Raw genomic sequence first — 24,416 nt, forward strand, 5'->3', positions numbered from 1 at the left:
CAAGTCACTTTCAGGAGGAATACAAAAAACCTTGTGCAATGTCAACTGAGTTTAGCAGCAGTCCAACATAAAACACTTTCCATACGGACCCCAGTATTGGTTAGTTGTTTATAACATGACTATATTTATAACGTTCATAACGTACTCCGATTTCCAGTTTATAACTCGGGTCTACAGCCAGAGTGCAGTTGTAGCTATTGCGCAACACACAGATTCAGCCCGCAAACCGGAGTACGTTATTAACGTTATAAATATAGTCACGACGTTAACAACTAACCAATGCCGGGGGTCCGTATTGAAAGTGGAAATCGAAATGGTTAAAAGTTAAATCAATTTGGTCATTCAGTGGCATTTTACTGCCATGTAAAGTAACCAAAAGTAACAGTTAGCCGCTAAAATTAGACACACGTGACGCGTCGAAGCATGTAGCGTGCGTCGACGTAATTACGTAGTCGACGTCATCGATTGCGTCGACTCGCTGGGACAGCCCTAGCTGATTGGCTGAAGGAGTTGTCTGTCAAGGCAAGTACTCCCGCCCACTGATAGTGAGATAACATTATCAGGATGGTTCTACCAGGCTGGGCCAGCTGGGCTACACTTCTCTCATTGAACAAGAGAAAGTGGGGGAATTGTTGAAATATGCTCAAATAGTTTTGGTTGAGACTGTTAAAATGTCAAGTGCAGTTTACTAAAAGAAGAAAAAGAGAACTTACGGTACACTTTTTATTTCATTTTTCTAAAATTAAGCTCTTTGTATTTTACTTTTTCAATGCAGCCATTATTTTACTTGAAAGAGAAAAGAACGAGTATTATTAAAGAAAATTGAAACTGAAGGCTGTGCGCATTGTGGAACGAGACCGCGCACTCAGCGCAGCAGCTAAACCAGCCTTTTCTCAGTAAGTATGGGGGTCAACACTAAAACGTAATTTAGCCACCTAAAACAACACCCACCTAAACAAATCGATATACGTGTACATGCACGCTCTATTTTGACAATTTTCAGCGCTTTACTTTTCCGCAAAACAGCAGTTTCATTCGGCACTGCTTTTTCTCCCAACCGTACAACTACCGTATTCCTCCGCTAAAAGCCAGCACAGAGCACAGAGCCGCGGTTTACAAAACAGGAAGGCTTAGAAGAGAGATAAAACACTGACTTACTTTAGAGACAACAAGTCACCTGGCCTCTCTGGTCTGAGACGTTTTCCACAATTTATCCTGGGAATGGTGAAAAAGGTCTGCAGGGCACCCCGGCATTTAGGCAGCAGGCGCATCTCTCTGCCTGTTCACTCTCTGCAAAAGTTCCTCTTCTGTATTCTCTCTGGTTCATAATTGTATCCTCTTGTCACCAAGGTGAATGGCATATCATCCTCGCTATCAAAATCACTCATATTTCCGTTTGTGTATTCTATTTGTTGTGTCTTCACTAACAAACCGGGAGAAATAAAATACCCCCAAATAACTGCGGAGTAATCCAGTGCTGCGGCTGTGTGCAGGCTTTTAGCGGAGGAATACGGTAGTTGTACGGTTGGGAGAAAAAGCAGTGCCGAATGAAACTGCTGTTTTGCGGAAAAGTAAAGCGCTGAAAATTGTCAAAATAGAGCGTGCATGTACACGGATATCGATTTGTTTAGGTGGGCGTTGTTTTAGGTGGCTAAATTACGTTTTAGTTGTTGACCCCCATACTTACAGAGAAAAGGCTGGTTTAGCTGCTGCTCTGAGTGCGCGGTCTCGTTCCACAATGCGCGCAGCCTCCTGAACACTGTACCTAATTAAGTTAGTGTATCGAACTAGCAGATAGGACCCCACTTCAAACAAACCGAACTATCCCTTTAAGGTTAATACTTTATTTAATTGCCATTATTGTGAAGGTTGTAACCGGAAGTTTCCGTTTTATACTTACTTGACTTGAAAAAAGAGATTTGACACTGCTTGGAGTTGGTTGGTGATGACATTTGCGGTTCCAGTCTGCCGTATAAATGTGAAATCAAAGGCAAGAACGCAGTTTGCCGTTTTATGCAGAGACCGTTGTCGTCTAAATATGGCCTAAGGCGGCGTTCACACACAACGCACTCATTTGAGCTGCCAGCGTCTTTCTGCAATTCATTCTCTATGTAAGGACGCGCTAAACATGCTCCTCTTTCAAGGAACGCACCTGGCGTTTAAACGCTTGGGGCGTCTCATTTTTTTGGCGGAGCGCTCTGGGTGTTTTAAAGCTGAAAAAGTTGAACATTTGGAGGAAAAGCGCGCTGCTCGTCTTTTTACTCATCCTAACTTTTCTCCTCCCAGAGGGATCCTCAACCTCCGCTGCTCCAAGAATTGGCAATAATATGGCTTGCATGTTGACAGTGAACAACATCAAACAGACAAAACCAGTTGGCTACCGTCCGTGTGGTCGTTGTGTTCTGATCTGTACTGCACGCAACTGCAGGGGAAAACAAAACGAAGCACACAAAAAAATGCTCCGTGCGCTGTTTTGTGCACAATGGAAGCGCTCTCAACATGATTTCCATCGCGTTCTTACTGAAAAAAGCGCTTTGGGTGTGAACGCCGCCTTAATCAACCATGTCCGACCCAGGTCTCCAGGTGGGTGGCCAATACAGCTGCAACAATTAGTCCATTCATCAATTAGTCGATCGACAGAAAATGAATCGGCAACTATTTTTATGATCGATTAATCGTTTAGACAAATATGACAGTAAGGTGATATCTTTGGGTTGGTCAGGACAAAACAAGACATTTGAGGATGTCATCTTGGGCTTAGGGGAAAAACTGATCAACATCTGTCAGCGTTTTGTGACATTTTATAGACCAAACAACTAATCAATTACTCAAGACAATAATCGTCAGATTAATCGATAATGAAAATAATCATTTGTTGCAGGCGTAGTCGGGCAACACTAACCTTTCAAACACAAAACCTGGGAGTAAGCCTGGTCTGAAAGGGTTAAACCTGTAATGTTGATAATCCCAGTGTTACTGTTTCCAGCAGAAGTCCTGTGCGTGCGCGCGTGCCTGTGTGTGTGTGTGTGTGTGTGTGTGTGTGCGCGTGCCCGTGTGTGTGTGTGTGTGTGTGTGCGCGTGCCCGTGTGTGTGTGTGTGTGTGTGCGCGCGTGCCCGTGTGTGTGTGTGTGTGTGTGCGCGTGCGCGTGCCCGTGTGTGTGTGTGTGTGTGTGTGTGTCTCCACGCTGCCCTTAACACCAGCCTATAAACCAATCAGCTGTTTAGCACGTCCCGGGGCCAAGGCTATTATTACCCCCGAGGCTACATCTGACTTTTCCACAGAGCGGACGGACAGACAGGCAAGCAGGCAGACAGACAGACAGGCAGAGAGACAGACAGGTAGACAGAGAGACAGGCAGGCAGACAGACAGACAGGCAGAGAGACAGACAGGTAGACAGAGAGACAGGCAGGCAGACAGACAGACAAACACACAGACAGATAGGCAGAGAGAGAGAGACAGACAGGCAGGCAGGCAGGCAGGCAGACAGACAGACAGAGAGACAGACAGGTAGACAGTAGGGATGGGCATCGAATTTCGAATTTTCGAATAATCGTTATTATCAAGGTCGACTTTTATTATTGAAATTCGAAATTCGATTTTTTTTTTTTTTTTTTTTTGAGTGAAATGTTGCATTGTCTCCCCTGATTCTAAGTATAGTCAAATCGCTTGGTTTGAGCAAGTAAAACAATTTTTATAAGCATTTTAAGCAAGGTTTATGGAAAAATGAATGGCGGATGAAATCCCATGAAGAGGGAGAGGGGGTGACTTTGGCACCCCTTTGGCACTCAGACCTGAGCCTACTAAATATTTAATGAACCACTCATGATTGTCAAAACTGTTTTTTATTTTCGAAAATGTCAATGTCATGTAACATGTTCTTTACTTCAGTGGTGCAATGCTTGTTTGAGCTAAAAAATCCACAGCAGAAGCTTTTTATATTAATTAATAAAGCCGTAGACTTAGAATCAGGGGAGACAATGCAACATTTCACTCACACAAAAAAAAAAAAAAAAAAAAAAAAAAAAAAAAAATACATTTTTGATTTTTTTTACATTTTTATTTTTATTTTCGAATTTCGAATTAAATTCGAATTTGGCCAGCGAATTTGCTAGAAATGCCCATCCCTAGTAGACAGAGAGACAGGCAGGCAGGCAGACAGACAAACACACAGACAGATAGACAGAGAGAGAGAGACAGACAGACAGACAGACAGGCAGGCAGGCAGGCAGACAGACAGACAGACAGAGGGACAGGCAGACAGGCAGTAAATACTAAAATGTATAAGGCATTGCGTTTGCTAACTTGGGCCTAGTTTACACGGCAACGCTCCCTGTATAAAACCACAAACTTTTGTTGTGTTTAGGCCTTCAATTTCCATGACGACATTATTGGGGCCTGAAAATGCAAAAAAGTTAAACCAAGTTCCAGAGTGGAAATCTCTGATAACGCCACCCTTACTGTCACCGTGTGAAGTGGCAAAACGCAATTCTTGTGAAAACTAGATCAATCGATATAGCAGTCAACAAAGTTTAATGACATCAGAGTCTAATAACCAGTTGCTAAAAAGAGTCTAATGTTGCTAAAAATACCAGCTCAGTGGCCTTGTGGTTTGAGTTTCCGCCCTGAGACTGAGAGGTTGTGAGTTCGATCCCCGGCCGAGTCATACCAAAGACTATAAAAATGGGACCCGTTGCCTCCCTGCTTGGCACTCAGCATCAAAGGGATGGAATTGGGGGCTTAGATCACCATATGATTCCTGAGCTGAGCTGCTGCTGCTGCTCACCGCTCCCCCAGGGGATGGGTCAAATGCGGAGAACAAATTTCGCACACTCAGGTGTGTGACAATAAGTGGGACTTTACCTTACCTTTACCTGTGTTTTCACCGTCATGTGATAGATGGTCCCCCCCCCCAATTTTTTATCCCATTTTGATCCCCCCGTTAGTGCTAATTTTAATTTATTTATCCTGGTTGCTGCTCCACCCTCTGCCAATCTGGGGAGAGCCGAAACTGGCTCCATGTTTCCTCCGACACATGGGCAGCCGCTTCTTTTTCACCTGACAGGGGAAGCTTCACCGGTAGGACATAGCACATGGAAGGTTCACGCTATTCCAACGAGTTCCCCTCCCTCCGAACAAGCGCCCCTAACGACCAGAGAAGGCACCACATCAGCGACCAGGATATTGCATGTTTTGGTGAAGGGGTTCCTAGAAGGGAACCCCCAGGGGGCACGGGGAGAACATGCAAACTCCACACAGAAAGACCCTTTTGACGACCCCACCCGGGCGGCGGGCACTCGAGGACATGCGGACGGGCACGCACTCATTTTATTTTTTATTTTTTATCCCATTTTATCCCCCATTAGTGCTAATTTAATTGATTTATCCTGGTTGCTACTCCACCCTCTGCCAATCTGGGGAGAGCCGAAACTGGCTCCATGCTTCCTCCGAGACATGGGCAGTTAGCCAGCCGCTTCTTTTCACCTGACAGGGGAAGCTTCACCGGTAGGACATAGCATGTGGGAGGTTCACGCTATTCCAACCGGTTCCCCTCCCTCTGAACAGGCACCCTTAACGACCAGAGGAGGAACCACATTAGCAACCAGGATATTGCATGTTTTGGTGAAGGGGGTTCCTATATGAGGGAAACCCCCGGGAGGCACGGGGAGAACATGCAAACTCCACACAGAAAGGCACTTTTGACGACCCCACCCGAGCGGTGGGCACTCGAGGACATAGGGCACGCACTCCTTCAGCGCTCACAGCGTCCCAGGTGGGAATCGAACCCAGGACCTTCTAGCTGTGAGGCGACAGCGCTTACCACTGCACCACCATGCCCCCAGCTTACAGCACGTCCAGAGGTACACAGTTACTGTGATTGTCCACCAAAACCAGGAAGCAGAGAAAAGGAACAATCTCACATCAGGAAAGCTCCAGCTTGCTACTCAAGCAGTGGGTGCTGTCAGGGGGTCCGGTTCTCAAAATAGGATCAACCTCGTGTCTAACTGAACCAGACCCGCTACGGCTACAACAACAACAGAATGGCTTTACACAAGAATTATCATACCAGAAGTCAAACAAACGGTAGTGTTTATCTGGGACAGGTTGGGGCGATGACAGATAGACGGCCTTGGCTTTAATGGATAGCCCGGTCTGTGGTGTGGAGGCTAGCTACAGGCAGCCTCCGCTCATAAGACGCTATTGGAAAATAAGTATCACACACACACTCACACCCATACGTGAAAACAAATGAAAGAGTCTCTAGAGAAACAAGAGTGACCGAGAATAGGCTACGTGGCTTGCTACATCACAGTCTGGCAGAGAGGGAATGGCAGCAGAAATGCCACGTCATATAAGCTACCATAAGCCACTCCCACTTCCTGTCTGATAACCTTGTGCAAAGTCGTAAATTGCAATATCATAAATCACTCGACAAAGTAAACAAGGGGGTCTCTGACAATCACATATCAATCACATATCAACCTGTGACAGTACCAAGCCGACACACTGATAACTAGGGGTGGGGGAAAAAATCGATTCAAATAAGTATCGCGATTTTTAATGTCACGATTTTTTGGATCGATCTTTTATTCCAGAATCGATAATCGCAAATTAAATTTTTTTTTTTTTTTTTTTTTTTTGGGTGCTTGCAGTCAGGCCACTCACTGAACAGCAGGCCAGGCGCCGCCTACTGGTTTACTAGTGGTTTTATTACTTTATTAGTTAGTCTGAAGTAATAATTACACTTCAGGGTTAAAGTGGGTGCATCTCATTGTAAAATTGGACTTCAAACGGCCCAAATCTGGCTTCAAACGGCCCAAATTTCACGCGCGTTGGCCCATATCGGCCTGGCCTGCTTGGTATCTAATGCCCGGCCTGAATTATGATCCCAGTCCGCCCCTGTTTTTAACTATATCGCCCAGCCCTACTCATGATATATAATATACAGTCTCTAGTGTATGATTCAACTTTTCCCATGTTCTAATCTAGTGTAAAAAAGCAAACAAACTGAAAAAATAAAAGAAAAAAATAAACAAAAATCGCAATAAATCGTAATATCGAATCGCAATAATCGTAGAATCGCAATACTTAAGAATCGCAATATAAATCGAATCGGCACCCAAGAATCGTGATAGTATCGAATCGGGAGATAAGTGAATCGCCACAGCCCTACTGATAACACTGTGTTTGTTTCCCACAGATTAGGGAGATTTTGGTGGGTGGACCTTGGATCCCCTAGGGGGTCCAGGGGGATTCTCCGCCGGAAGAAAATGTTGTACATTTTAAAGTAAAATGCATCAATCTGCGTAAAATGCATCAATCTAGTGCACTTTGAGAGCAAAATTAAGAGGCTAGATATATGAAGAAAACACACCACATTAATATCCTCTTTACTGTGATGTGGCTTTACAAAAGTTTGGTTTCCAGCCACTGGCTTTCATGCAATTTTTCAATTTGCGCATAAAAAGTGGAAGCGTGGAAACGCTGCAAAAAAACAAACAAACACAAAACAGTTTTCACACTTGGGGAGGTGGAAAAGTTGGCTGTATCGATAAAAGGTAAATACGATGCAGTGTAAACAGATTAAGTGAATCTTCCTTTGTCTCTCCATTCAAAAACCACATGGTCTACACGGGCTACACTAGTTCGGATTAATGTTAAAGTGTAACTAACCCCCAAAACACTTTTTTTCAGCTTTTAACCAATATATATGACTTTGGGGGTGATGTGTGAAGAATGCTAGTCAAGATTTCCACATTTGACACCAAACTGCTGCCATTTTACCATTTGTATCATTTTTCAGCAGCATATCTGGCATAAGCGCCCTCTAAGGGTGTAACACTGCTTTTTTTCTTTTTCTCAAATGAATGGGAGATTAGGTACAAACTGACGTCACAGTGTCCCCAAAGACTATGGGATTTCAAGATAGTTACTCCACTACTCCCCCTGTACCCTTTCGGCTCCTCACAACTCCAAGCCTATTCCCATGATGTCACTTGACCTGTTAATTTATTACAATCGCCTGTTATTTTTCTACCAACTCATATGTAACGCAATACTATCAATAAACACCACTATAATCATAAAAGGAAGGACATGACATTGTGTTGCTGTAAAATCATTCCCAACCTTTTATAAATCTCCAAAACAGCAACTTTTCAGGAAGTTTGCTCTTAACACATTGACTGCCAGCCCTTTTTTCAATGCTGTAGGTAGGTTCTGCCAGTTTTTTTTTTGAGGATTCTGGCTCATTTTACAAGAGCCGAGGATTCTTTTCTGTTAAGACTTCGTGAACACCAATCATCTAAAAAGAACTAATAGAATGTGTGCTTTCTCTGTCTAAAAGAGTTAGTTTGTAGAGTTAGTAGTTATGTAGATATTAGCCGTTGAGTACAGCATGGTTTCAGAGATTTTCAGAGAGTTTTGAGATAAATGGATTTTTAGAACCACCTCACGTGCCTGTGATTATGGGTGCCCTTGGGCAAGTCTGTATACTGTATTGTGTGTGTGTGTGTGTGTGTGTGTGTGTGTGTGTGTGTGTGTGTGTGTGTGTGTGTGTGTCTCCAAACTCCTCCCTCCGTCTGTGCTGCTGCTGCTGGCTCCTGCTGGCTCCGCGGCCCGCTCTCGGGCAGTCTGGATTACTGTAAAACGGGCTCGTTCGTTTCTTGAGGTGTCGGCTGAGAGCTTTGAAGAAGCTTTTGCGATTCTGGTCTTATTTATGCTCAAAGGTACTCGAGTGTGTGTGTGTGCGCGCGCGCGTGTGTGTGTGTGTGTGTGTGTGTGTGTGTGTGTGTGTGTGTGTGTGGGTGTGTGTGTGTGTGTGTGTGTGTGAAATCGAAAGCGTTTTCGCCCAGCTATTTCCTTGAAAATTAGAATGGCTTTCTCCCGCGGACCCGCGGCTGTTTTTTGCTCGGCTTTCTCTCTGTCTGGAGAGCACTGTCGCCACCAGCTGGTCGGTAAAATAGATTATACACATTCTCTTCCTCCAATATTGGTATAGGAGACGTAAAAGGGGTTGATCGATGTCCCACCGTCAAAAAAAAAAAATGTTTATGTAAGCCGAGATATCTCGTCCTTGGCACTCAACGGTTGGATTATGTAAGCCGAGATATCTCGTCCTTGGCACTCAACGTGTTAAAATACTGAACCGAACGTCGTCGAAGTTGGCACATGTCTTAATTATAGTTAGTTTCCCGCTGAATGTGTCATTACTTTATTAATATCTTACCTGGATAAGCTCGAATGATGATGTTTATATTATCAGTCCGAGTTGGAAGCACTGTCTCCAGGCCAGTCAGGCCTTATCCTCATGCACGAGCCCCCAAGCTCCGGGGGCGCGCGCAGCAGCAGCTCCCTCTGGCCGAGAGAGCACAGTCTCTGCCTCTGGCCGAGAGAGCACAGTCTGACATTTCCGCAAACAAATCTCAACGCAGTTTAGCGCACATGTAAAATATAACGCTATACTACGACGTGACAACGCTGCTCTAAACACATCGGCTACTAAAATATATTTCCCTGCATCTCATACTGAGAGATTAGATCGGTATTGAGTTTGGACAGACGAATCCTCCTGGTCCCATGCAGGAGCCTGTTTCGCCAGCCAGGGTCTGGGAGGAGGGAGGAGGCGCAGCCTGTAACTGCACTGAGAGGAAAACTTTTGCACAACTTTTAACAAGAATCACGAAAAGCACCCAAACTAAAATTAAAAAGGGACTTCATGGCAAGTTGGACGAGGGAACGACGTGGAGAAATCTGGCATTGTGTTACCCCAGAGCGGGGGGTTTGTCCTATTGTGCAGTGTGCTGCGGTAAACGAGCCTCACTTCACTTTGCTCTTATCGATAAATACAGCCGCCACGCACACACATATGGGACAAAAATAATTAAATTTCTAGTTCGCCACTGAACTCCCCCCCCCCGCCCTCCTCCCCCCCACCACCCCTCCTCCTCCCCTCCCCACCCCCCCTCCTCTCCTCCCCCCCCACCTCTCCCCCCCCATCACCCCTCTCCTCCTCTCCTCCCCCCCCTGCCACCTCTCCCCCCCCATCACCCCTCCCCCTCTCCGCCCCCCCACCACCCCTCCTCCTCTCCCCCCCCGATCACCTCCCCTCCCCCCTTCCTCCCCCCCACCCCTCAGCACCCCCACCCCCCCCCATTCCCACCTAACCACCAACCCCCCCCACCCTCCACCCCCCACAGACCGCCCCCTCACCATCACTGAGGATGAAGTGTGCCGGTCGTTCCTGCGTATCAACCCACGCAAGGCGGCCGGCCCGGACGGCATCCCCGGGCGGGTCCTCAAGGCCTGCGCCCACCAGCTGGCAGCCGTGTACACAGACATCTTCAACCAGTCCCTCTCCCTCCGACGAGTTCCTTCCTGCTTCAAGGCAGCAACAATCATCCCCATTCCCAAACAGCAAAAAGTGACCAGCCTCAATGACTGGCGCCCTATAGCCCTCACGCCAATAGCCAGCAAGTGCCTTGAAAAGCTGGTCATATCAAAGATCCGTCCCACACTCCCCCCGGACCACGACCCGCTACAGTTTGCATACCGCCCCAACAGGAGCACAGCGGATGCAGTGGCACACGTGCTCCACACCGCCCTGTCCCACCTGGAGGGGAAGGACACCTATGTGAGAATGCTGTTCGTGGACTACAGCTCAGCATTCAACACCATAGTACCCTCCAGGCTGGTAAGCAAACTCAGGGACCTGGGACTAAACACAGCGATGTGCGACTGGATCCTGGACTTCCTGACAGACCGCCGCCAGGTGGTGAGGGTGGGCAACCTCACCTCCTCCCCGCTGACCATCAGCATAGGAGCGCCCCAGGGGTGCGTCTCCAGCCCCTTCTGGTACGACCTCTACACCCACGACTGCGTGGCGACTCAAACTTCAAACACCATCGTGAAGTTTGCAGACGACACAGCAGTCGTGGGGCTGATCTCGGGGGGCGACGAGACGGCCTACAGAGAGGAGGTGAGGGTCCTGGAACAATGGTGCCAGGACAACCACCTCTCTCTGAACGTCTCCAAGACCAAGGAGATCATTGTGGACTACAGGAGAGGGGGGGGCACACACCCCCCAATCACCATCAACGGCACAGTGGTGGAAAGGGTGGACAGCTTCAAGTACCTGGGAGTCAACATCCACCAGGACCTGACCTGGGCCGGCCACACCGCCACTGTTGTCAAAAAGGCCCAACAGCGAATACACGGACTCAGGCGCCTGAAGAAGTTTGGGCTAAGGAAAGAAATCCTCAGGGACTTCTACAGAGGCACCATTGAAAGCTTGCTGACTGGCTGCTTCACCGCCTGGTACGGGAACTGTACCACCATGGACCGCAGGGCGCTACGGAGGGTGAGGCGCGCGGCCCAGCACGTAACAGGAGACGAGTTGCCAGAACTGCACGAACTGTATAACCAGCGGTGCCTCAGGAGGTCCCTGAAGATCATCAAAGACACAAACCATCCCCACAACAGCCTGTTCTCCCTGCTACCCTCAGGGAGGAGATACAGGGTTCCAAAAGCACGCACAAATCGCTTGAGGAACAGTTTCTTCCCGCAGGCCACGAGACTCCTTAACATACACAAATAGTGTAGTAGTCGTACCGTACCGTACTGCAGCTGCTACCATTATGTATGCCTAATGTTTAATTGTATGTCTAACAAGGTACATGCTATTTGCACCTGTATGTCAATTACGTCGAATTTAAAATGTCTGAACACGTCTAACGTATGCACAATGCCTAATGTTTAATTGTATGTTTAATAAGGTACATGCTATTTGCACTGTATGTCAAATACGTCGAATTAAAATGTCCGAACATGTCTAACGTATGCACATAACATGTGCACCTATGTGCAATGAATATGCCACTGACTTGTCTTATCGCTATTCTGCCTCATTGCCTATTGCTGCTTAGTATTGCTTATTGATGCCTATTTCTTATTGCCTATTGCTCATTGCTTGTTGCCTATTTGTACTATGTCGTAAACGGAGTCCACAGCACAAGAATTTCACACGTGATACTTGTACCATGGAGTGACAATAAAAATCTTGAATCTTGAATCTTGAATCTTGAATGGCCAAATTGATATAACTTTCAACCATTTTGAGCAACGCTGTTTCCATACAGGCTACCAGTGTTGGCTAGTTGTTGATATTTATAAAGATATTGCCCCTCTCAAATAAATTATTTTTGAGGCGGTAGGCAAACTGTAATGGCGTCGATTTCTGAAAAAAAATCTTGACTTGAACACAGCCAAAGAGTTTAGTATAGACAAGAGCATATTTCATTTCTTGGTTTTTTCCATAGGTATTTTCAAATCACTGTTCTGATACATATCTGGGGGGTTAGTCCCCCTTTAATGAGACCCACTTCTAGAATCGCTCCGTGGATTATAACGCTATGCTTGCCGAGTTGAAGAGTGGCACCTTGTAATCCAGAAATTGCATCCTATGGTCTACCTTTGTAGATCATCAAGAAATATTAAATTAATAACGTAGATGTGTTTAACAGAGGCTGGTCGCTGCCTGCCTGCAAGACAACGCTTCTAGCAGCAGATGAGCAGAGGCAGAAAGCCTCAAGCATGAGGTGATTGACAGCTCTATAATTCGCATAATTGCAGTGGAAAAAAAAAGTGAAACGACACACAGATGGTTTATAGTGGACTTTCCATGCCTGCCCATTCACTTAACCCACTGATACCTGATGCAGCATTGGGCGTGTATATCCCTCATTTGTGTGTGTATCCCTTTAAGACCGCGAACCACATGACGCGGTTCGCGGTCTTAAAGGGATACACACACAAATGCTGCATCAGGTATCTATGGGTTAAATAGCACTCTCCCCAATGCAAAATTCAAACAGGTTTAGTTGCCAGTAATGACAGTAAGAAAGGCAGATGTAGTGAGCAAAGATGGATGATTTAATATTCCATAGCTCTGACCTAACCAAATCTAACTGACATCACTATTGTGAACACAAAACAAAGAACACTTCTGATATAATATATTAGTGTTTTAGTAGAGTGTATCACTCAATACAAAAAAGTAAAGGCTTTCATAGAGCTAAAAGCCTATGGCTTAGTCTGCAGAAAAAACACGTCAAAAGCCATAGTAATTTAGACTCAGGTGTGCATAAACTACTTATTTTTTTAAATACAAAAATGTGAAATTACAGTATTATCGTTTATTGTACAGGAGAAGCAGGTATTTGTTGGTTATAGTATCGCCTGAAAAAATTCCCCCCAAAGTCTATAGATCCCCCCTATCTGAAGAACATAAAGCTTCTGGCATACTCTTCACGCACGCGCTGGAGGCAGGGCTCCACGGAGGGCGCGCGCACTCTGCGCGGGCCAAAACAGAACATAGTGAGTGCTCCAGAAATGGCGGCGATCAGTGCCAGGCAGTCTGAATGAAATTGAATGTTTGTAACGTTCCCAATTCTATATATTAAATTCTAAAAAACGACCCTCAACATTTGGGAAGGCTAAGCCACACAACTAGTTCGTTATAATCGAACATCATGCTTTGAAGGCAACTTTACGATGGTGAGGACTCAATCACAGCAGATATCCGCTGATAGCCTACCACGGAGATCTCACAGGCACAGGCAGCAAAACCCGACGCGCTGATAGAAAAATCTCCATGGATGCGCCGCGCTGCGCTCAGGCCTCGCCCCCCGACACGCCCCGTGCGATGACGTCATAATCGCCGCGCGCCCTATGCGCTTGGCTGGGCGCAAAGAGTATGCCAGAAGCTTAACTCATTGAATGCCAATGACGACAGCTGTCGTCAATTCAAATACTGACGTAGAGTGCCAAAGACGACGACTGTCGTCAATTGCGTTTTTTGACGGGGGGGGGGGGTCCATCGAAGCCAGATCTATGTCCTGTAACATTTTGGGACATGTTGAATGTCTATAACCTATTTTACCGAGCCATTAGGTGGCGACAGTGCTCTCCAGATGACAGAAATACAGCCTGACAAAGCCGTGATGAAAGACAAACCGCGCTCATGCTGCGCGGATTGATTGCTGTTGGCAAGCAGCCCAGAGCCATCTACATGATGGCTCTGGGCTGCTTGCCAACAGCAATCAATCCGCGCACACAACTGCAGCTCCTCTGCCTGCCTGTCTGTCTGCATATAATTTCTCAACACACCAGAAAGGCAGCACCCAACGCCGAAGGGCCAACCCTTACCTGCAGTCGTGTTAAGCATTTCCTCAATGCTGCTGTGAGCTGCCAGGAGCCGCGCGGCGCAAAAACAGAGGCTCCGAATAGACTTTGTGCGTGTGGGGAGGAGTTTACAGCTGACTCGGGGAGAGGCGGGGAGAGGGGGGGACAGGGGGGTGGGGCACGCATGCACCACAGAACTAAACCAGGTCACATCATCAAAAAAATATTAGCTAGAGTCAGTGAATGTGCTTGAAATAATGCATTTCACAAAAGGCTGAATATCTCAGCTTCCTGATAGAAAAGCATATTTTTGCTGTTTTTGACCTATCTTCTCCGGCTGATAACTAAAGAACGGAAAATGGTATCAATAAACTTTTTTTTGCTGATGATACAATAGAGTCTCCTTGTTCTTTTTGCGTGTTCGGTGTTTACATAGTAATATCACACAATATTCTGTGGGCCTCGAGAAATCACTGAAAACGCTCTGAAACTCTGGCACTGGGAGCGTCCGTTCTCCAAAAGTGGCTGGCACTCAATGAGTTAAGGGGGGAATTCCCCCCTAGTTTGCAAAGTGAATTTTAAGCCCTGCATCTTTATTACACTCAGCCCAAGTTCTCCCACATTCATGCTTAAATTGTGGGAAAATAGGTTACATTACTTTCAGTCCTGCAGTCCGAAAACTAAACTGAAAACAGTCTTACCCAACGAAATCATCACTGCGCACCAAGTGCTGCGATAGGCTATCACTGTCTCAACATTGTGCGCAAGGCTCTCGGCAACGTCATGCACACCATAGCGTTGCTTTTCACGTCTCAACACTGTGCATAAATCCTTTACATGTGTGCTCGCAGAGTCACGCAATAATCAGATCAATTTTGCCTCTTTAATTTGCTCACCCCTACTTATAGTATGGGAACAATGATTATGTCTTTGATGCACATATAGCTGGGTCATGGGTGATGCAGGGAATACATGCAGATCATCCTCTACCTGCGGCCTTGACTGGTACAGTGCTTTTAATCATGGTCAATGCAGAAAACCCGCACTCACACAGGTATGTTGAGCTGAAGGAGATGAGCACTTTTATGTAGTCTTAGACTGAATTTCAATCATGGAAGACCAAAAGGCATAGGTAGACACCCCATGCTATCTTACCCCTCAGCCCAAATGACGTCACTAAATGACGTCACCATCTCCGACGTCACCTTCTCTATGACGTCACCTTTGCAGGGTGACGTCAGTTGCCCAAATGACGTCAGTTATGACATCATAAATGCCCTTCTCCTGGTACTATATAAAGCCCCCATCACCACAGCTTAAATCACACTTGTGCAGTCATCACTCACCTCGTGCCACCAACCCGCATTCATCCAGCATCTCCAGAGCAAAAAGCTTCACCCCACCACCTCCCCAGAGATCACCACCAATGTCATGACTCCTGTTGAAAACAAATCCCCTTAGGGGGGATTTTCTATCTCATACAGCACTGACGCCCCCCTCTCTCATAGCAAGAGGAGCATCACATCATGGAGTCATACGCCATACTCAAACTGTCTATTCTGATTCAATAAAGATTGTTAAAATGTCCTACAAGTCTCTCATGGTTGAAATAGCCTGGCAGGGGAGCATCGTCGGGACCAATCGAAGAAAATCTGAACTTGAAATAATCAGGGTCGTATACTTCCTCCGTTACCTGCTCACACCAGACATCTCCTCTCTCTCACTGTAGGTACTAAATATTGCTTCATTGACATGAAGCCGCGCCACGCCTCCCCTCAAGTTGTGCACCTCACACTTTGAAAACCGCTGGTCTAAATGAACATGACAACAGCATTATATTATTACCAGTATAATTGCTAATTTAGTAAGATAATTCATCATTCAAAAGCTGAATCAGAGCATGTTAATTACTTAGCTTACCTCACAGGCTCATGTCATGTTATGACAGCGATGGATCATGAATGACAGCAGGTGAAGAAAAAAGATGGTGCTTACAGAGCAAACACACGTGATGATTGCATAAAGTTTTGTGTGTGTGTGTGTGTGTGTGTGTGTGTGTGTGTGTGTGTGCGCGCACACGCACGTGCATGTGTGTGTGTTACTGGCTCCTGCAGATTCGCGCAGATTTAACATCATCTTGTTCAGTGTTAGGGTTATACAGCCTGCCCCAACTCCCCAAAAATTCGATCTAAAATAGGAGCGGGTCAGACAGAGGCCAGCAGAGATTTAGCCGGCTACAGGCACTCGGGGAACCCCCTGATTCAGTGTTTACATGGTCATCGAAAATATTCTGTGGGTCTTAAAACAGGTCTTTATGCAACCAATCTGCAGCAGTTTATCAAGATTAGTGAGTTCTGTGACACTCTCATGTATCAGTTTAGTCCTATAAAGCTAAATCAATCCTGCTAGAAATAGACAGAATACAGGATGCTAAGTGTTTTACCTTCAAAATAAAAGCAATAATGTATTACTGTGTAAATAAAAAAAACAGAACAGACGACTCACTACGGGTTAAAATGTACTTTTAACTCATTCCCCGCCATTGACGTGTTTTTACGTCAACCCGTCTTTTCATCGCCATGCGATAGATGGCAGTCTTGGCCAACTTATGAAGTGCTACTATACTCCTAAAGTCGCCCAGAAGCCAGAATTATTGTCCCACAAAACCAGCAAGCGTTCTCTGCAACAATCTCCCTTCATGTAGGAAGCTCCATAAAACACCTCCAGCCTGGTGCCTCAAAGCGGTGCAACAAACAGCTTTCCCCCAAGCTCCATTCACTGTCACAAGGAATCATGACAGTCACTTAAAGCTGAAGGATTTCTTTCACCAGAAGCTGGTAAATACACACAAATCACTTCTCCTCTCAGTTAGATTAGTAAGCTGCTTTGTGAACCCTCACAAAGTGTAATTTTCAGACTTCAAATATGCCCCCAGACCTCCACACTTCGACCTCCAGAAGACCCAGCCCCACCGGCAAGATGAGAGTGTGAGTGTGACCCGCCCGGTCCGCTCTCCGGTGAATCTCTCCCTCGATTCGCTGCACAAAAAGGCGTTTTTTTCAACTTTCTGGTGAGCGACGGGCGTTTTAGGTGAAAACGTTCAAACGTACATTAAAGTGTCGATAACTAAAGAACAAAAGAAGGCAGAAACAAACAACCTTGTAACGTGCATCAATAAAGCTATTACTTCACTGAATTGCCATTATTGTGAAGGTTCTAACGGGAAGTTTACGTTTTATACTGGCTGACTTGACGCTACTCAGAGTTGGTGCTGAGTCTGTTGACATTTGCAGCTTCAGTCTGCACATGAAACGTTATAGTGATACACGATTTGGGGAAAAGGTGCGATTAGCGATTACTGTGGACAATATTGCGATTTGCGATAATAAACAAATGGTATCTAGGCATGTGCCAATATGAGTTTTTGACGGTATGATAACCTTGGACAAAAATACCACGGTTTCACGGTATCACAGACTAAAATAGCTACATGAAATATATTACAATTTAAAATATATAAAAAAACAAAAAAACAAAAAAAACTATTTGAAATAAAATTTTATGAAGAGAATACAGATATATTTTTTATATATATATATATATATATATAATCTATATAATCTTTACAAATTATATAGCCATGTACTCTTCACAACATCCTGTGATATCAGTCTATGTTCGAGACATTTGCCTGTCTCAAAAATATAAATATAAACTGCAGCACTGTGTTACAGCACATAGGCTGTGTAAGATGGCTCAGACTGCAATGTTAGTTACATGTCTGCCCAATAAATACAATGAGTAATACACACCCAATTTATTTATTTTGTAGCGACAGATTACAGTCAGATGGCCTTAAACGCCACACTCACGTGACTCTTCTTTTTGTAAGAGAGAGAGAGAGAGAGAGAGTTACGTGCAGACTTTGCAGACTTTACGTGCAGACCCTGAAGGGTGCTTCTGCAGCTGCAAGTGTTTTCTCTGCTCTCACAGCCCGGTTAATGTCACTATATTCTTCATTGCAGCGGGTCATTACCTGCTGTACACCTAAACGTGCACTAGTTCTGCTTATACCATGGTCTGAGTGAATACTCGATTCTGATTGGCTGCAAGGTGTCCATTAAAAAGTGATATTGTACAGTGATAATGGACACCTAGCTAAATGGTCTGTTCACCGTTCATATCAATGCGCCATAGTTTCATCAGTGTTATCAGGAGAGCAGTTTGAGCTCTATACCCCCGTTAAGGGTTAATATGACAATTTTGGATGTTGAGAAAAAAATTGACTCGGTCAAAGTAAGTATTTAAATCACCCCTGTGTGCTCAGTTTATCAAAAATAACTCTTATTTACAATTTTGATTTTCGTTTCGGAGATTTTTAACCTCGCGTCACCAGGCTCTTCTCGGCGAGAAAGAGAAGATTTCCCTCGTGCACGAGAGAGAGAGAGAGAGAGAGAGAGAGAGAGAGAGAGAGAGAGAGAGAGAGAGAGAGAGAGAGAGACAACTCTCTCTGCATTTCACCACATCAGCAGCACACGCAGGGCGCTGCTCTCTCACTCTCACTTCCTGAAAGTCTTCGCTCTTAAATGTTAATATACTTGGCCAATACGTATCTATCATACAAAATAAAGCAAGCTGCCAAACGGTAATGTCTTCATTTAATGTAGAACGCAAAACATCGTTAAACCTGCATTCCTGTAATAAAGTTAACGTTTGAGTCGGCTTTAAAACGGAGCGGGTGGTGGAGGTGGGAGGGACTATTTTATTTCGTGGAAGACTGATTTACAGTATGAATAACAGACATTTAGCCATTTAGATTGCTTTATTTATTACACATGGAAATATAAATGACTGGTCTTATTGTTTTGTTGGCAAGTGACCATGGTACTTCGCGGAGGCAACCGTCCTCGGCTTCGCCTCGGACGGTTCACGCCTCCACGTCGTCCCTTAAAAAGTGATAATGGACACCTCGTCGTACATTAACCCTTACATAATCACCTGCAGCTCTCTCCTTCTTTTATCGACTTTCTCACTAATCACACGGCTGTTTCCATTCTTTCTGATTGGCTAGTTAAGTTATCTTAGCTGTTAGCGGTGGGTGCTGTCTCTCCCTCGGTAAGATGTTTATGTTTAACGTTATAAGATTACTGTATATTTGTGGGAGGGGGAGAAGTCTCCTGCTAGTGTTGATGTCCAGTGTGATGGCAGAGAAACGTGCGTTTGTTTATTTGCTGCGTCGCGTGTAACGTTAGTTAGACGAGGTGCGTGTGTACACACACACACACACACACACACACACACACACACACACACACACAAACACATTTATATACCGTAAATTTCGGACTATAAGCCGCGGCTTTTTCCCCGTTTTTTGGCCCTGCGGCTTATATAACGGTGCGGCTTATCTATGGATTTTTTTGAAAAAAAAAAAAAAAAAAAAAAAAATGAATTCTCTCTTCTTTAGCACTCTTTCTAACTATAAATCCACTTCTGTTTTAATTTCCTCTCTTGCCCTCTTTTCACCACACCGCGGACACTGTGTGCACTGTAAAAAAAAACACAGGTGGTGTTGTGTTATGTTGTTTTGTTGAAATGTTAATAAATGGGAGCTTCCTCAAACAGCCATCTCTTTCCCGACAATCCCCTCTGTGCATGAACCCTTACATATGGTAATTAAACATTAAAACACAATTTAAAAAAAAAAAAAAAAAAAAAAAAAAAAAACATTAAAACACCTGCGGCTTATAGTCCGGTGCGGCTTATATATGTAACAAACAGGCAATTTTGCTGCTGCGGCTTATACTCCGGTGCGGCTTATAGTGCGGAAATTACGGTACATATATATATATATATATATAATCGCACCCTTTTGCAGTTATGTAATCACACGTGCTGACATCGCGATTGGATTAATCATGCAGCACTAAAACGTTATCACAAACGTTGTGTATAAACCAGAATCAAAGGCCAATGACAGTTTGCCGTTTTATGCAGAGAGCGTTGTGGTCTAAATGTGTCCTTGGGTTTGGCCAGGGGTGGAGTGGGATTCGATCCACTGCATGTGCGCTTCCAAAGCGCGCACGCTAAACGTAACCCCAAGAGAGCTAGCTCCCTTGGCGGAGCTGTCCGTCCCCCCCCCATACATCATCAACATTCCAATATTACAACATGGTGCTACCGGCCGCATAAGGTGCTTATGTGCTTGTAAAAGATGTTCTGCGTGGGATCGCAAGGGGTCCATGAGAAATCGGCTGGGTTACTTGTCGCTTTTAACCTCGTCTAAGTAGGCCAGAAATGGGTCACTAGAACCGGCAGTGGAGCGGCCAGGCCAAACGAGCAACAGCTCAGACAATCTGATTAGTCTAGCCACTAACCGGAACTAACTTGCACACAAGGAATCTAACTAATCTACAGCCTAGTCTGCCCTCTCCTGACCTACTGTAATCTAATCTTAGCCTGAACGCTATAAAATAGAAGGGAAGATCTTGTGCAACCTATGCTTGGAATAATGAAGCCGGTGAGTGACTTTAAATTGGATCAGCTGGTGTCTGCTGTTAATTGAGCAGAGTTGGACCACATATGTACCATGTATGTTACATGTCCCATATAATTTCAGACAAATCAACACCAAGTTCCTCCTGCCACGCCTCTCCAACAACTCACTCCCACTCAGGACTCACAGTAACTCGGTTACATATGTCTACAGTATCTAAACAACACTGGAGTGTAAACAAACCTATAAATTTACCAAATCTGTATAAGCGAAACTTTGAGACAGTTATTGCACGGCTAACACATTTCACATCAGGGTAGTGTGTGTGTGTGTGTGTGTGTGTGTGTGTGTGCACGCACGTGCGTGTGTGAGTGTGTGTACCGTCAGGGCGTTGTGGTTGTTGTTGCGGAGGGGAGGCAGGGCGCCGGGCGACGTTGTCTGAGACCCGCTGTGCCCAGGAGAGTAGACCGGCTCGCCCGCTTTGCCTGAGAGAGGGAAAGGGAGAGGGAGAGAGAGAGAGAGAGAGAGAGTTAGTGAACAGTGTTCTTCATTTACTTTTGCTACAGTGTAACCAACCTGTTTCCAAGGGAATAACTATTGGCTGCTTGAAAAGTCGCTTGATGGGGGTGTCTGGGTAGTGTCGAGACAGACAGGCAGACAGACAGACAGGCAGGCAGGGGGGCGTCTAGGTAGTGTAGATGTAAAAGCACACTCCTCAATTCCCAGAAGTGGTACTTCCACTGGTCAGACATTCCTACTAGGGATGTTCATCAGTTATCGAAAATCGATAATTGATCGTTAAGGAATGGAATCGATCATGTGGAATTTTTATCGATTTTGTTATTTTTTTTATTTTTTTGCGGACTAGGTTTGGGTGGAATTCGTTCCTCCTCGCCCCACTCCATTGCACAGCCGACTAACGTGAGCTGGAGCTCACGTTAGTCATATAGATCATATAGTCTCTAGTTTTCTGGCTGGGCACGGGCCTTTGTGCCAACAAAACTGTTTTAAACATGGGAAATTCACACCGGCATGCGCCGGGGACAGCAGAGTGTTGGAGAGGAGACACATTGAAATAAAGAGTTCATTGAGGAGAACACGTTGTCTTTCATATTTTCTGCCTTAGGCATTCATTTTGTAAATATATATATATATATATATATATATATATATATATATATATATATATATATATATATATATATATATATATATATATATATATATATATTATAGATGGGAATAGATTAATTTTTTTAATCTAGATTAATCCTGGTCATTAATCTAGATTAATCTAGATTAAAATGGGTCATTTGAAGTCTGTCGAAGCCATTCAAAATATGTGTGTGCAACATAAATAATCACTAGAAGTAAGTCCTTGTGAACAGGTTTCTGTTTATTCAATTCAACTTGAATAGCCAGTAGGCATTTAAAGGTAAGAAACCAGCAGGTTACACACATGGTTTGTCTTCATCTGGACAAAGTTCTATCCTGAACTACCTGGAATGAGATCACCGGGATCACTCGTGAATATTCATGAGTGTGGCTCCCGCACGTCAGAGAGGCTGGGAGGAGGAGAGAGAGAGCATGATGCCAGAGCCCGGCTAGCTGCATCTCTCATGCACAGCCGGCACGGAGCATCGGGAGCGTTTGAGGGCAAATCGGCTCACGACTCGTGCTATAGCCTACACGGTGCCACACGACAACGATGGACTGACGGAGGAGAGAGCAAAAGAGAGAGAGAGAGAGAGAGAGAGACAGACAGAGAGAGGGAGACGGAGAGAGAGAGAGACGCCGCCGCCTCGTGTTTTTGAAGCATGCACATTATTTAGAGCAGATGACTGCCAGGTCAGTAGTGTAGGCCACTGGAAGATGACTAGAGAGCAGGTTCGGTTGTTCACGCCCCCCCACAGCAGCCAGGATGGGGGAGGCAGACATAAATGTCCGCGCTTACATACCTGTTCCATTCTAAAGTGATAATCATCATGGCCTGCTCAATATAAGTGGACCCTGCTACCAGACAACTTTGAGAATAGATTAACGGCGATAATTTTCTTATCGCGCGTTAAGAGTCTCGCGTTAACGCAGCCGTTAACGGCGTTAACGATCCCATCTATAATATATATATATATATATATATATATATATATATATATTATTATTATTAATATGATCGATAATCGATAATTGATCGTTAATTTTCCCCGATTTTCCATTATGGAAATTTTTCAAAATGAACATCCCTAGTTCCTACTAGGGTTTAATCCCGGAAAACGGCATTCCCGGGAATTGCCGTCCAAACCCATTTCCCGTTTCCCGGGAAATTAATGACGGAAACTGGGATTTTTTTTTCATGTTATTTTTACATGCAGAACATATTGGAATAGGCCTATATTTAGAAATATGCCGACAGTTTACTTTCTTAAAGATACTATCCGTAAAGTGTTTTCTATTACCAATGAGTGAATGCGCCGTTCCGTAACTTAAAAAATTTGCCCAGCCGAGTCTCTCTGCGTTCACCCATTGCACAGATATTGCAGGATCTTCTGCTGGTCGCTGGTCAAATTATCCTGGCAAATTTGGCCGATGTGACGTTCTGCGCGTTCACGAGCCTGGCCGTTGTCCTCCTGGCTCCGGCCGGAAATGAAGAAGAAGAAGGCTAACAGGCAGTTATGTTTGTCGCTAGCTGTCAGGAAAAAACAAACAACACAGACTCCAGCAAAAAGTCACAAACACAAAAAAGAAATAAATATTTATTTAGTGAAGCCCGTCTGGCCAGACAGCAGCAATGTGACCAACATCGAGGGGAAACTAGAGTTGGGGCTGTGTTTTTGGTTCATGGAGGGACCTTGTTGCTTGTAGCTGCTGTAATGTTGTTTTGGCCGATAACGTTAGCTGCTTTGTTAATGGATTTACCACCTGGTCAGAAACTCCGCTAATAACATTACCGTCTTGTGTGAAGTAATGCAACAGTCGCAAATATGCTTAATGTTACTACCGTTATGCTTATGGTCATGGAACATTGTTTGACTGCAGTTAGCTGGAGTGAGACTGCCGATTATGTTAGCTTGATGCTAAAATGGGCTAACGCTAACTAACGCTAATAGGGGTCCGCTCGCTATAGCCTATATAGATTACCACCAGTTCGACTAATAACGTTATCGTCGTCTTGCGTGGAGTAATGCAACAGGCAGGGGGGCAACAACCTCTTTATTATTTTGTTTCTGTGGTGAGCTGTTAGTTTGTTTAAAGTACACAGCTTTATCTTGATAATGTGCCCAAGTCTCCACTAGATTGAACACACACACACACACACACACACACACACACACACACTTTGCTTCATGTTAATATTAATAGAGTTAATATTTTCAAATAATATTGTAGTTGGATAAACTGAAGAAAATAAATTTCAACAACGGGTCGTGTTATTCCAAATTTTGACACCAAAATTAAATTTTTTACTGCAAACATATATCGGTTCCAAAATATCGGTTATCGGTGTCTTTCATTACTGATAATCGATATCGATATCGAATGAAAAACCCATATCGGTCGATCCCTATTTAAAACGTTAGCATAATGTTAACTACTTCCAGACGGTCTTGATCACGTTACCTCAATTGACTGACAGTTTAAATACTTTGTAGATGCAGTTACCTTATTATCAGTGTTGTTCATCTTACTTTAGCGTTCCTAGTCAAAGCCTTCCGACCGTAGTCTAGATGGCCCAAGGAATG

At 44.8% G+C, this 24,416-nt stretch overlaps 1 protein-coding gene across 1 annotated transcript in view; it reads right to left on the minus strand.

Annotated features, from left to right (window-relative positions):
- LOC310795431 (dual specificity tyrosine-phosphorylation-regulated kinase 2-like) overlaps nt 1-24,416 on the minus strand; it is a gene marked incomplete at both ends in the record, with an annotated part of 109,907 nt that overhangs the window by 63,081 nt on the left and 22,410 nt on the right. The window contains one exon of the mRNA XM_083657465.1: nt 21,058-21,161. Coding sequence (XP_083513591.1) covers nt 21,058-21,161 — 104 coding nt within the window. The remainder of the gene's footprint in view (nt 1-21,057; nt 21,162-24,416) is intronic.

Source organism: Poromitra crassiceps (genome assembly GCF_964638095.1).
Source record: "Poromitra crassiceps genome assembly, chromosome: 2".
In the NCBI taxonomy this organism is placed as follows: domain Eukaryota; kingdom Metazoa; phylum Chordata; class Actinopteri; order Beryciformes; family Melamphaidae; genus Poromitra; species Poromitra crassiceps.